Genomic DNA, 14,840 nt, shown 5'->3' on the forward strand with positions numbered 1-14,840 from the left:
TAATTACCTTTCTAAAATACAGGTATGATCATTCATTGCAACAGATACTACAGGCCACTAACCCCCCATTCCAACCTCTTTTTTTTTTCTGAGACAAAGTCTCACTCTATCACCCAGGCTAGAGTGCAGTGGTGCAATCTCGGCTTGCTGCAACCTCCGCCTCCCGGGTTCAAGCGATTCTTGTGCCTCAGCCTCCCCAGTAGCTGGGATTACAGGCATGCACCACTACGCCCAGCTACTTTTTGTATTTTTAGTAGAGATGGGGTTTCACTATGTTGGCTAGGCTGGTCTCAAACTCCTGACCTTAGGTGATCCACCCACCTTGGCCTCCCAAAGTGCTGGGATTACAGGCATGAGCCACAGCTTTCAGCCCCAATCTCTCCCTCTGTCTCTCTCTGGTTTTTTTTTTTTTTTGGCCTTACTTTAAGCACTAGGAAGTAAAGGAACTGAACCCAAGCCTGCTTTGTGGTTACAGATCACAAAGTGACTAAATTCTGGCCAGTGAGATGTAGGCAGAAGTTCTTGAGGAAGGTTTTATTTTCTAGAATAAAAAGGCAAGACATGTGAGGAGAAGGTGTTTTACCCTTTGTTCTCTCTCCTTCTTCCTGCCTGGAATTAAAACTTGCGTCCTGGCAATGTAGCAGCCATTTTATGACAAAGACAATAAAAGCTATATGCTAAGGATGGTGAAGTAGAAAGAGAGAAAGAGCTTGGGTCGATGAGGACATTGTTGAGCTGCTTAGAGCGTTGGACTGCTTACTCCACTTCCTTTCCCAATGTCCTGGACTTCCTATTACATGAGATAAACTCTTACCTGTTTAAGCCTTTTACAAACAGATACACTCTACATCTTAATATCTCACCGTCTCTTAGATAAAGTATAGCCTTTTACAGCCAGGTTCCTGCTTGTATTTCTAGGTTTAAAACTACTCATTGCCACTCCTCCTTCCTACACAATAGTACATTCTAAGTAATTCTAAACCCGTGCATACCTTTCACACCTCTAGGCCTTTGCCTTCACATCTCTATGTTCTCTCTGCCTGCAATCCCATCTACTCATTGCTTTTTTTATTTTTATTTTTTGGGACGGAGTCTTGCTGTGTCGCCAGGCTGGAGTGCAGTGGCACGATCTCAGCTCACTGCAACCTCCACCTCCCAGGTTCAAGCAATTCCCCTGTTTCAGTCTCCCAAGTAGCTGGGACTACAGGCATGTGCCACCATGCCCAGCTAATTTTTTGTATTTTAGTAGAGACAGGGTTTCACCATGTTGACCAAGATGGTCTCAATCTCCTGACCTCGTGATCTGCCCGCCTCGGCCTCCAAAAGTGCTGGGATTACAGGCGTGAGCCACTGCACCCAGCCTCCTCATTGTTTTTAAAAGCCCACTGTTCTCCAAACCCCTACAACTGGAATGCCCTCAGACTCTTTCAAAAGGACAATTTTATTGTTCTCAAAAATACGTTTACTTTCAACATTCAAATAACACAGAAAAATGCATAAAAAAAGAAAATCGGCCGGGCACGGTGGCTCATGCCTGTAATCCCAGCACTTTGGGAGGCCAAGGAGGGTGGATCACCTGAGGTCAGGAGTTTGAGACCAGCCTGACCAACATGGAGAAACCCCATCTCTACTAAAAATACAAAATTAGCTGGGCGTGGTGGCACATGCCTGTAATCCCAGCTACTAGGGAGGGTGAGGCAGGAGAATCGCTTGAACCAGGGTGGCAGAGGTTGCCGTGAGCCGAGATCATGCCATTGCACTCCAGCCTGGGCAATAAGAATGAAACTCCGTCTCAAAAAAAAAAAAAAAAAAAAAAAGAAAATCACCCGAAATTCTACCATCTTGAAATAAATACATAAATATTAAGTTACAGAATATCATTTTAGACATGTCCCTCTCTTTCTTTCAGAACAATGAATAACTAGAAATCATTTTACATGGGAATCTTATTATACAAGCTAATCGATTTAATTAAGGTATACTTGAATTTAACAGGATTAGAAGAGACTGAATTAAAACAATTGCATAGGCTGGGCACGGTGGCTCATGCCTATAATTCCAGCACTTTGGAAGGCCGAGGCGGGTAGATTACTTGAGGTCAGGAGTTTGAGACCAGCCCGGCCAACAGGGTGAAACCCTGTGTGCACTAAAAATAGAAAAACTAGCCAGACATGGTGGCGTGTGCCTGTAATCCCAGCTGCTCAGGAGGCTGAGGCAAGAGAATTGCTCGGGAGAATCTCGGGAGGCGAAGGTTGCAGTGAGCCGAGATCGCGCCACTGCACTCCAGCCTGGGCAACGGCGCGAGACTCTGTCTGACACACACACACACATACACACACACAAACACACACACACACAAAATTAAAACAATTGCTTAACTTTAGCTGTAATTTCTTCACCAAAAGAGTTTTCTGTTCCTAAAAGATCCTCTAAAATTTAAAAAAAAATTATTTAAAGGCTTTACAAAATTGAAGTTACTTTAGTTCTTTGGTCCCATATATTTTAAGAAATATTATTGTTCATCTACTCTGAAAGATAAGGAAATTAGTATGCATATGTTTTTCCTGCCCTTAGATTTTTCTAATTACATTATTTTTACATTGCAAATGTTTGTAACATTTACATCTGTCCTTTAACCATTTCAATAATTTTACCTCAGTTGTTTATTTAAATGGATTAAGTGTGAAAGTGATGTTTTAATGTCAGGGCAAAAATGTATGGAAAAGATGGGTTATTGAAAAATATTTGGGAGTAAGGAGATAGCTTAACTGGGGGAAAAAGGTAGATTTTTACCTCACTCCTTGCAACAAATTTTTGCATAACTCTCCCCACCTCCTTTCCACAAAACATCAGCATAAAGAATGTCAAAAGAGAAATAGGAAAAAAAAAATCCAAGATCTACTATAAATTAAAAAGGAAATACAAATGGCTTGTCAACATATGAGAGAGATGTTCAACATCTCCCATCATGCGAAATACCAATTAAAACTACAGTGAGAAAACTTTTCACTGATCTGACAAAGTTCAAAAAGTATCAGTTTTCATACCTTCACAGTGGGACTATAAATTGGTGCAACTGCTTTGAAGGACAAATGGGCAATATCTATCTAAATTTAAAATCCACACTGATGAGCAATTCCCCTTCTAGGAATTTCTTTATTTTTATTTTTTAATTTGTATTTACTTTTTATTTTTTTGAGACGGAGTTTTGCTCTGTTGCCCAGGCTGGAGTGCAGTGGCACGATCTCGGCTCACTGCAACCTCTGCCTTCCGGGTTCAAATGATTCTCTTGCCTCAGCTTCCCGAGTAGCTGGGATTATCGACGCATGCCACCATGCCCAGCTAATTTTTGTATTTTTAGTAGAGATGGGGTTTCACTATGTTGGCCAGGCTGGTCTTGAACTATTGACCTCGTGATCCGCCCACCTTGGCCCCACAAAGTGCTGGGATTACAGGCATGAGCCACTGTGCCCGGCCGGAATTTATTCTTTAGATATTCTTATACAGGGGCAAAATGCCATATACACAAGGATATTCACTGCAGCACAGTTTATAATAGCAAAAGATTGGAAACATCCTAAATGGGTTGGTGAAACAAATTATGGTCCATCTGAGAATATTATGGAGCCATTAAAAAGAATGAGGTAGCTTTGCATGTAGTAATACAAAACAATATCCTAAGCACACTGTAAAGTAAAAAGAAAAATCAGGGTGGAACTTTTTTTATAGTTTGCTGTCATTTGTGCAAAAATGAAAACAGTATTTACTTTTATATGCATAAAGCATCTCTAGAAGGAGAGGTACAAAATAGGTACAGTGGTTGCTAGTGAGGGGGCCTGAAATGGGAGGGAGATTTCTTTTTCATGTTCTACCTTCTCTTATTATTTTTTGAGACAGAGTCTCGTTGTTGCCCAGGCTGGAGTGCAGGGGCACAATCTTGGCTCACTGCAACCTCCTAGGTTCAAGCGATTCTCCTGCCTCAGCCACTCTATTAGCTGGGACTACAGGTGTGAATCACCATGCCTGGCTAATACTTATATTTTCAGTAGAAATGGGGTTTCTCCATGTTGGCCAGGCTGGTCTTGAACTTCTGGCCTCAGGTGATCTGCCCGCTTCGGCCTCCTAAAGTGCTGGGATTATAGGTGTGAGCCATTGCACCTGGCTCTTCTTCTTTTTTTTTTTGAGACAGGGTTTCACTCCCATCACCCAGGCTGAAGTGCAATGGCAGGATCTCGGCTCACTGCAACCTCTGCCTCCCAGGCTCAAGTGATTCTCCTGCTTTAGCCTCCCAAGCAGCTGGAACTACAGGCGCATGCCACTGCACCTGGCTAATTTTTGTAGAGACGGGGTTTCATCATGTCCAGGCTGGTCTTGAACACCTAGGTTCAAGTGATCTGCCTGCCTCAGCATTCCAAAGTGCTGGGATTACAGGTGTAAGGCACTGTGCCCAGCCCCAAGTTCTACCTTCTACTGTATTTTTCCTTTTGGAAATTTGTGAGACCTATTTAAAATGAAGAACATACAGCTTCTTTAGCCATGCAAAATAAATAAATATTTGGGGAGGGGCCTCTTTAAATTCAATATTTACCATCAGCCCTTTTACCAGTTTCTCCAGTCCCTCATTCATTCTTCCTGCCTGCCTTCCTCCCTCTTTTTCTTCTTTTTGCTTCATCTCTATATTGGCTAGATTCTGTTATTGAGCAATTTTTTAAAGGAAAGCGCCGAAAGGTTGCATTGCCTAAATGTGTGGGGCTTGAAGATGTCAGCTGCCTTTATAATTTAAGAACATCTTGGCTGGCTCACAATTCCTGGCTTATATTTTATTTCCCTTAGAACTCCGCAAACATTGTTCTATTGTTTTCTGGCTTTGACTGTTCCTGAAGAGGTAGGTCTGGAGCCAGTTGGTTTTTCCACCCCAACATAAACTTTTTCAGTCTGCTTGTATGAATCTTTCTTTATTCCTAGAGTTCAGGGACTTCACCAGGACATGATTTATTGATCAATGAAGATCAGTTTCATGGTCCCCACTCTTCATGCATGGATCCGCTTAAATGTCACCTCCTTGAATGGCCTTCTCCTCACCTAAAACAGCAGCACCTGTCAATCTTGATGCTAGTCTAATTTATTTTTCTGCACAATACTTACCATCAACTGGCACTATAACATACATTTATTTCTTTTCTTTCTTTTTTTTTTTTTTTTTTTGAGACCTAGTGTCGTTCTGTTGCCCAGGCTGGAGTGCAGTGGCACGATCTTGGCTCACTGTAACCTCCGCCTTCCGGTTTCAAGTGATTCTCCTGCCTCAGCCTCCTGAATAGCTGGGATTATAGGTGCCTGCCACCACGCCTGGCTAATTTTTGTATTTTTAGTAGAGATGGGGTTTCACCATGTTGGCCAGGCTGGTCTCGAACTGGTGACCTCCTGATCCTCCCATCTCAGCCCCCCAAAGTGCTGGGATTACAGGCGTGAGCCACCACACCCGGCCTACTTATTTATTTCTTACTCCTTGTAAGTTTCACAAGGGCAGGCACTATGTTTTTATTGTGTACTACTGTATTCTCTGTGCTTAGAATAGTACTTGACACCCAGCAGACAATCAGTAAATATTTGTTGAATAAATAGTTGGCCCATTTGATTTGGTCCATCAAATCAAGATGGAATCAAATCAAAGGAAGATCCAAACATTTCCAGAAAAGTTTTCTTCAAGGATATCTTTAAATATCTTCTCCTCCATGTGTTTTGTTTTCTTTTTCAGGAATAATAGGTTGGCATATATTAGATCTCCTGTGTCTTCCAAATATATTGTTTTCTTTATACTCATCTTTAGAACTTTTATTTTTTGCACTTTATTTTATTTCCTTAAGCATATTCACCATTGGAAACATCCTAAATGGGTTGGTTTACTACATGTTCGTTGCTTATGAGTTTTTAAACTGTTATGTTTTTTCTCTTCCATTTTTTTCTTTACCTCTGCCCATTTGCTTTTTATATCCTTTTGTTGTCTGTAAACTTTAACTTTAACATAGCTCAAATTTATTCATTTTTTCCTTTTTTTTAAAGAGATGGTATTTTCACTCTATTGCCTAGGTTGGAGTGCAGTGGCACAATCATACCTCACTATAACCTCAAAATTCTGGGCTCACGTGATCCTCCTGCCTCAGCCTCCTGAGATGCTGGGATTATAGGCATGAGCCACCATACCCAGCTCCACATTTTTTCCCCTTTTATGGTAGTAATTTTTATGTCTTGGTTTTTTGTTTGTTTTTAAGATCTTTGTGTACTTCAAGGTAATAAAGATATTATTGTGTGTTTCTGGTGTTTTGTTCTGGTTGCTATTTTCCCCTAAAGAAACATGGAATTGTTCCTAAGCAGTTCATGTTTAAAACATGTAAGGGTTCCACAACAAAGGAGAACAAGATCAAGCCCTTTGTCCTGTTGCTTCTCTTACCACACTCCTGTGGCCTACTGCTCACAAGAAGTAAAAACTTACTTGTCACCTAGCCAAGGTGTTCTTCAATTATAAAGGCAAACATTTTTAAGCTTTACAAATTGAGGCAATACAACTCTTCTGAGTTTTTCTTAAAAATGAACAAACAAAACTGCTATACAATAAAAGCCAGCCATTCTAGAGATGGAAGAAACAGAAAGGGCTGAAAAACATACATGCAAAAAAAGGATGAAGAAATTTGGACTATTGTGTGCCAAATAAAACACTTCTACTGTAAAAGATTTCCACATACTACACTGATATTGATACAATACACTGCCTATGTATAAAGTCTACAGTAAAATATTACATCAAAAGAGATCCTTGGTGATAGTTAAATCAAATAAATGTGGTTAACACGATACTCTTATCACTAACATGTCACAATACTATGTAAATGTCTACTCTATATAGTTATCATATACCTTCACTGCCTGAGGATTTGGCAACGACCTAACTGAAAATCCCAGAGTTGGTGTCTGAACCACCGGCCAGCTCTGTCCTGAGACCACTGGATTAATGTGTATGCAGATGTTAGGCCCAGGAACATCACAATGACGACTAGAGCAAGGAGGAGAAATATTATTTGTTATAAGGCAAAAAAGGAACAGGGAGGGAGGGGAAAAAACGGAAAAGACAGGGAAAAAACTATCCACAGGGAATACATAGCACATACGTTGCAATAATCTTGCTATTTCTATGCCTAGCTACTTATCTCAGGATAAATGACAAGGCAGCACGTTCTAAACCACTTTGTCATGATGAGCTGCCACAGGAATGATTTATTATATTCCACTATAACATGACTTTAAATCCCCCTCCTCAAATATAAATTTGAAAAATTACCCTTAATAGTTCTGCTGATGTTGGCCTTTCCTGAGGTATTTTCTGCAAGCAGTAATCAACAAATCTCCTAAAGGAGTCTGTCCTGTGTGTGTAAAAACACAAAAGAAAATAAACTCAGGGTCTGTAGAGCACACTGATTACTTAAAACAATTTTCATTCAAGGGAAAATTTTGCATTTAAGGAGATTTAAAAAAATAAAATCTTTGGAATATCAGGAGAACTGGAGCATTTTCAAATTATGATATCTAAAATTCTTTTGGATAATGAGTGAGGACAAGTTTCAAGTTAGTCAACATACAAATACATCTTAACATATAAGGAAGGTCAAATCATAATATACATCAGAAAACAAAAATACTATGTTTATATAAAATAGTTTTATATACATTTTTCTCTCCAAAGACAATAATTCTCATAGTCTCAACTCTATATTCTTAATTACCAATTGTTAATTCCTCTGCCACCCACAATCTATAACAAAGTAGTAAAATTTGAAGCATGAGGGATGGAGAACCCAGGAGTAGGCTTCCTGAATAAAAATTCTTCCTATCTTAAAAGTTCCATTTTACCCATTCTTCTTTAATATTGCTCCTTTTAAAATAACTCTTGTGGCCCAAATAGTTCTAAAAATGTCATACTTTTCAGCAAGGAACACTGTATCTGAATAGATAATGTATGCTCTGTCTCAACACATTTAAGTGTACATATAGTTTAAAAAAAAAAAAGACAACTGGAGAAATAATGACATCATAGAGGTCTCCTTATCTCTGCTGAGAAGTGATATCAGCTGAGATGATCAATACAAGACTATCACGACCTGGGACAATAGACTTGTTAGGAGGGTAGCAGGGCATGTTCCCTGCAGGATTTCGGTTGCTAGACACATTAAGAACACAGTGCAAGCCATGGTGAAGGCAAAAATAAGTAAATCTATTATGTGTGCACGTGTAGACAGTTGATGCTTGTGAGGCATCAGTGTCACTTATAACAACATACAGTGAAGGAAAGAAATGCTTTCTAGGTCAGATATTTAAAATGTAATGTAATAAAAATGCCAAATACATACGGTGATTTTCTTAGAGATTTAAAATGATAGCAGAGTCTTACCATTCATTAGACTGTAACGTTGGGGAGTCATTCTGGGCAATGTGATATAAGGCACTCATTGCATTCATGTTGAAAAGGGGGGGCTTCCGTTCCGCTGGAAGAGGAAAGAAACACAATAAAGTAGTTCTTGAAGGAAACCAGGCAGACAGAGAAATAAGAAACTATAAGCAAAGCTTTGCTGCTAAATCAATAGCTCATTACTGTCATCATACCACATAATCCACTTATTTTAATCTCTAAGGTTGGCCCAAGATAGCCATTCAGAAGAAGCTGCCGGACATTAAATGTACATTGGCAAAGCTCCTAACAGAACTCATTTCAAAAGAGTGAAAGAAAAGTTTTCTCTTTTTTTCACATAGCTTCAAAAAATTGGCTTTTGCATATTTTCCCACAATAGGTGTGAAGATCTTTGCATGTGTGTTTTAGCTCAAAAATATATATTCTCTCCTTGAAGTCTGAGTATTTGGTGAAAAAGAAAAAGAAAAAAATTCATATTCACTTAAAAAATTCAGAAAGCAAAGAAACATAGAATAAGGAAAAAAGATTACTATAAAATGCAACTTTTTTTTTTTTTTTTTTGTGGCAGAGTCTTGCTCTGTCACCCAGGCTGGAGTGCAGTGGCATGATCTGCAACCTCTGCCTCCTGGGTTCAAGCGATTCTCCTGCCTCAGCCTCCCGAGTAGCTGGGACTACAGACGCCTGACATCGTGCCTGGCTAATTTTTTTTTTTTTTTTTTTGAGATGGAGTTTCGCTCTTGTTGCCCAGGCTGGAGTGCAACGGAGCGATCCCGGTTCACTACAACCTCTGCCTCCCAGGTTCAAGCAATTCTCCTTTCTCAGCCTCCTGAGTAGCTGGGATTACAGGCATGAGCCACCATGCCTGGCTAATTTTGTATTTTTAGTAGAGATGGGGTTTCTCCACATTGGTCAGGCTGGTCTTGAACTCCCAGCCTCAGGTGATCCACCCACCTCGGCCTCCCAAAGTGCTGGGATTACAGGCATGAGCCATTGTGCCTGGCCTAATTTTTGTATTTTTAGTAGAGAGGGGGTTTTCTCATATTGGCCAGGCTGGTCTCGAACTCCTGACCTCATGATCCACCCACCTTGGCCTCCCAAAGTGCTGGGATTACAGGCGTGAGCCACTGCACTTAGTCCCAAAATGAAACATCTTAAACATCACTAACAGAATGGCTGGGCACGGTGGCTCACGCCTGTAATCCCAGCACTTTGGGAGGCCGAGGTGGGCGGATCATGAGGTCAGGAGATCGAGACCATCCTGGCTAACACGGTGAAACCCTGTCTCTACAAAAAAAAAAGAAATACAAAAAAATTAGCTGGGCATGGTGGCAGGCACCTGTAGTCCCAGCTACTCAGGAGGCTGAGGCAGGAGAATGGCATGAACCCAAGAGGCGGAGCTTGCAGTAAGCCGAGATCGCGCCACTGTGCCAAAGCCTGGGCGACAGAGTGAGACTCTGTCTCGAACAACAACAACAACAAAAACAAAAAGCACTAACAGAGCATGGGAGATAAGCCAATTATATTCAGTAAATACTGTCTGATGCCTGATTCAGGCCAAATAACTGCTAGGGGTGAGGGTAGAGAGAGAAATGGAAAGGAGGAAGAGGACTATAAATTATAAATAAAGTCTGGTCCATCCCACTCTAAAGAGAAACTCAGTGAGTCAGGCATTTATTTTTTAATTATTTATTTTTTGAGATGAGGACCTGCTCTGTTGCCCAGGCTGGAGTGCAGTGGCACAATCATGGCTCACAATAGCCTTGACCTTTCCGGCTCATGAGATCCTCAACCTCTTGAGTAGCTGAGACAATGGGTGTGTGCCACCACGCTGGACTAATTTAAACAATTTTTTTTTTTTTATAGAGGCTGGGCGCATTGGTTCACACCTATAATCCCAACACTTTGGGAGGCCGAGGCCGGCAGATCACCTGAGGCCAGGAGATCGAGACCAGCCTGGGCAACATGGTGAAACTTGTCTCTACTAAAAATACAAAATTAACCAGGCATGTTGGCACAAGCCTGTAATCCCAGCTACTTGGGAGGTTGAGGCAGGAGAATCACTTGAACCCAGGAGGTGGAAGTTGCAGTGGGCTGAGATCGTGCCCCTGCACTCCAGCCTGGGCAACAGAGTGAGACCCCGTCTTAAACCAGGCTGGTCTTGAACTTGTGGGCTCAAGCTATCCTCCTGCCTCAGCCTCCCAAAGTGCTGGGATTACAGGCATGATGCACTGCATCTGGCCAGGTATTTCCTGGTAGAGGATTTACTCCTCCCCAGCCCACCATGATCTCTTTATTGGAACTCCTCCAACTCTCCCTTGGCATACTGGTCATTTGGCATGTGCTCACCTATTACACCTACATCATCATACAAATCTTTTCTCTCAAAAGAAATCATAAGCTCTAAGAGCACAAGATCTTATAACCTGAATATTCTTTTTCCTTTACTTATTCCCCCAGAATTTGTAATAAAATGCGATTCACATATTAGGGGTTCCATTTGTGGATCGAAGGAAAGAAACAAGGCTCTAGTTCTGAGTACAGTTAATTTTATGCTATTTATTAGTTGTTATGGAATAGAAGATAAATCACTATTGGGCCGGGCGCAGTGACTCACGCCTGTAATCCCAGCACTTTGGGAGGCCAAGGTGGGTGGATCACGAGGTCAGGAGATCGAAACCATCCTGGCTAACATGGTGAAACCCTGTCTCTACTAAAAATACAAAAAAATTAGCCAGGCATGGTGGCAGGCACCTGTAGTTCCAGCTACTTGGAAGGCTGAGGCAGGAGAATGGCGTGAACCCAGGAGGTGGAGCTTGCAGCGAGCCGAGATTGCGCCACTGCACTCCAGCCTGGGCAACAGAGTGAGACTCTGTCTCAAAAAAAAGGAAGAGAAGAAGAAGATAAATCACTATCTCTTTCAACTGTGCTTACCCTAATAGATTTTTTTATATAGTCTCACTTTCTAATTCATAATCTGATCTCTAGTTTCATCAGAGCACCTTAGTTTTTAAGTAAAGGCTCTTCTTCTATTAACCACTTCTAAAATGACAAATTGGGCTTATTCTATGCAGTTCAAAAAACAGAACAAGGCTAAGAGGTGAAGTTATAGAAAAGACATTTTCACTCACAGAAGGAAAAATCTGTACACAGCCAGAGTAGGTAAAAAACAAAACAAGAAACCAGAATGGACAAGGTTGAAAAGTAGTAAACTTTAAGTCATTTAGCAGCACTTAAGCAGATGACAACTATACCTATTCATTTGTTATATTTTGGAGGGGCATCTTATAGTCTTGATTAAGTGATTTCTGTACCTCTGAAATATAGTAGTCTAGGCCAGGCACAGTGGCTCATGCCTATAATCCCAGAACTTTGGGAGACTAAGCAGGCAGATCACCTGAGGTCAGGAGTTCAAGACCAGCCTGGCCAACATGGTAAAACCCTGTCTCTACTAAAAATACAAAAGTTAGCTAGGTCTGGTGGCATGCGCCTGTAATCCCAGCTACTTGGGAGGCTGAGAGGAGAATCACTTGAACCCGGGAGGCGGAGGTTGCAATGAGCTGAGATCATGCCACTGCACTCCAACCTGAGTGATGGAGTGAGACTCTGTCTCAAAAATAAAAAATAAATTAAAAAAATGAAATACAGTAGTCTCTATATATAGACAGTTAATTTTATGTATATATATGTATTTTATGTATATATGTATATTAATGTATGTATGTATGTATGTATACACACACACATATGCACTTTTTTTTTTTTGAGACAGAGTCTCGCTCTGTCACCAGGCTGGAGTGCAGTGGCACGATCTAGGCTCACTGCAATCTCTGCCTCCAGGTTAAGCGATTCTCCTGCCTCAGCCTCCTGAATAGCTGGGACTACAGGCGCATGCCACCACGCCCGACTAATTTTTTTGTATTTTTAGTAGAGACGGGGTTTCGCCATATTAGCCAGGGTGGTCTCGATCTCCTGACCTCGTGATCCGCCTGCCTTGGCCTCCCAAGTATTTTTTATTGACCTCTCAATAGGATACTTTATACTTACCAAACAGATACTGGTATTACAGTGATATGAACTGTTAACAAGTGGAAATTTGGAAGTTGCTGTGTGGACAAATGTATTTGTATCTGTTTCAAATGCAAAAGATTAAAAAAATCTGGTTTGGGTTTATTTTTCAAGGGGCAGATTTTAGAAAGTTTGTAAAGCTTGGCTTTCTGGCAACTTCAAGTACAGTCATCCCTAGGTATCTGTGGGGGACTGGTTCCCATTCTCCCCTGCATATACCAAAATCCATGGATCTCAAGTTTCTTATATAAAATGGCATAGTATTTGCATGTAACCTGCACACATCCTTCTGTCTGTATACTTTAAATCATCTCTAGATTACTTATGGTATCTAGTATAATGTAAATGCTACGTAAATAGTTATACCGCATTGTTTAGGAAATAATGAGAAGAAAAAAAGTCTATACATGTTCAGATGTGTATAGACTTTTTCTTGTCATTATTTCCTAAACAATTTCCTATAAAGACTCAACCCTCCTTTATTTTTCCTGAATATTTCTAATCTGTGGCTGATTGAATTCATGGATGTGGAACCCACAGATTTGGAGGACCAACCGTATTTAAAACCACGTGGAAGCCTGGCCAACATGGTGAAACCCCGTCTCTACTAAAAATACAAAATTAGTCAGGCGTAGTGGCTTTTGCCTGTAATCCCAGCTACTCGGGAGGCTGAGGCAGGAGAATCCCTTGAACCTGGGAGGTGGAGGTTGCAGTGAGCTGAGATCACACCACTGCACTCCAGCCTGGGTGACAGAGTGAGACCTTGTCTCATAAATAAATAAATAAATAAAACCACGTGGAACTAGGAACTCATCACGTAACCATCAATGGCTTCCCATCATTCTTAGGACAAAGTCCAAATCCTTAAACATAGTCTCTTGGACTTCATTATCATGGGTCTGGCTACCTCCAGAGCCCGATTCTGAGAAGTACCCTATTTTTCCCTCTCTTAGGCTTTACGTGTGCTTCACTCAAAGAACCAAGCTTGGTGTTTTTCACAAATGCTGTTTTCTTGGTCTGGACACCCCTCTCCCTTTTGCTCCCTAAACTTTATCTGGGTACATCTTTTTGTGTATGTGTGTGTGTGTCAGGGTCTTGCTCTGTTGCCTGGGCTGGAGTGCAGTGGCGTGATCAGCTCATTGTAACCTCAAACTCCTGGGCTCAAGTGATCCTCCTCCCTTAGCCTCCCAAAGTGCTGGTATTACAGGCTAATTCTCGACAATCCTTTCAGGTTTCATCTCAAATATAATTTCATTTCTACATGAATTTAATAAGTATGTATTCAGATTTATTATGTGTTTATAATCACTTCCTCAGGGAAACCTTCCCTGACCTCCCAGACTAGGTCTCCTATTAGATTTTGTCATTGCAAATTGTATTTTTTGCTTTCTTGCGTACATCACAGCCCTAATTATTTGTGTAATTTTTTTGAGACAGGGTCTTACTCTGTCACCCAGGCTGGAGGGAGTGCATCTTGGCTCACTGCAGCCTTGACCTCCTGGGCTCAGGTGATGCTCCCACTTCTGCCTCCTGAGTAGCTGGGATTATAGGCCATGTGCCATCAAGTCCAGCTACTTTTTTTGCCTTTTTTTTTTTTTTTTTTTTTGTAGAGATGGGGTTTTGCCATGTTGCCATGGTGCCTAGGCTGGTCTCAAACTCCTGGGCTCAAGCGATCTGGCCCGCCCCAGCCTCCTAAAGTGCTGGGATTATAGGCATGAGCGACCATGCCTAGCCTATTTGCATAATTATTTTCTTCCTTCCTTCCTTCCACCCTCCCTCCATCACTCCCCCCTTCCTTCCTTTCCTCCCTCTCTCTTTCTCATTCAAGCCATCCTTCTACCTCACCCTCCCTAGTAGCCCCAGCTACAGGCACACGTCACCATGCTTGGCTAATTTTTTTAAGGTTTTCGTAGAGATGAGGTCTCATTATATTGCCCAAGCTTGTCTCAAACTCCCAGGCTCAGGCGATCCTCCCACCTTAGCCTCCCAAAGTGCTGAGATTACAGGCATGAGCCACTGTGCCTAGCCTAATTCTTTATTTAATGTGTGTCTTCTTTGCTAAACTTCATGAGGGCAGGAACAACATCTATTATGTTCATCTCTGCATTCTCAGTGCTAAGAACAGTACCTGGTACACAGCAGGTGGCCCCTAATACTTTTAAATAAATAAATGAAGGTGAGGCAAATTAAAGCACAGAATAAACTCTGTCAACAAACAAAGAATCTTTGTTCAGTAAGTAATTACAAAATTACAAAAACGACTGAGAAGACACTAAGTCTCAGGGCTCATGACAGATACTATTTGACGGCTTCATTC

The 14,840-nt window shown here is 41.3% G+C and overlaps 1 protein-coding gene across 4 annotated transcripts in view; it reads right to left on the reverse strand.

Moving 5' to 3' along the window:
• Positions 1–14,840, reverse strand: part of TAOK3 (TAO kinase 3) — a 223,683-nt gene that overhangs the window by 56,334 nt on the left and 152,509 nt on the right. For all 4 annotated transcript variants that reach the window (XM_003274452.2, XM_030821486.1, XM_030821484.1 and 1 more), the window contains 2 exons: positions 8,441–8,534; positions 7,334–7,415 (listed from right to left, as the gene is read on the reverse strand). In XM_003274452.2, the coding sequence (XP_003274500.1) occupies positions 7,334–7,415; positions 8,441–8,534 (176 nt within the window). The remainder of the gene's footprint in view (positions 1–7,333; positions 7,416–8,440; positions 8,535–14,840) is intronic.

This window comes from Nomascus leucogenys, chromosome 10 (genome assembly GCF_006542625.1).
Source record: "Nomascus leucogenys isolate Asia chromosome 10, Asia_NLE_v1, whole genome shotgun sequence".
In the NCBI taxonomy this organism is placed as follows: domain Eukaryota; kingdom Metazoa; phylum Chordata; class Mammalia; order Primates; family Hylobatidae; genus Nomascus; species Nomascus leucogenys.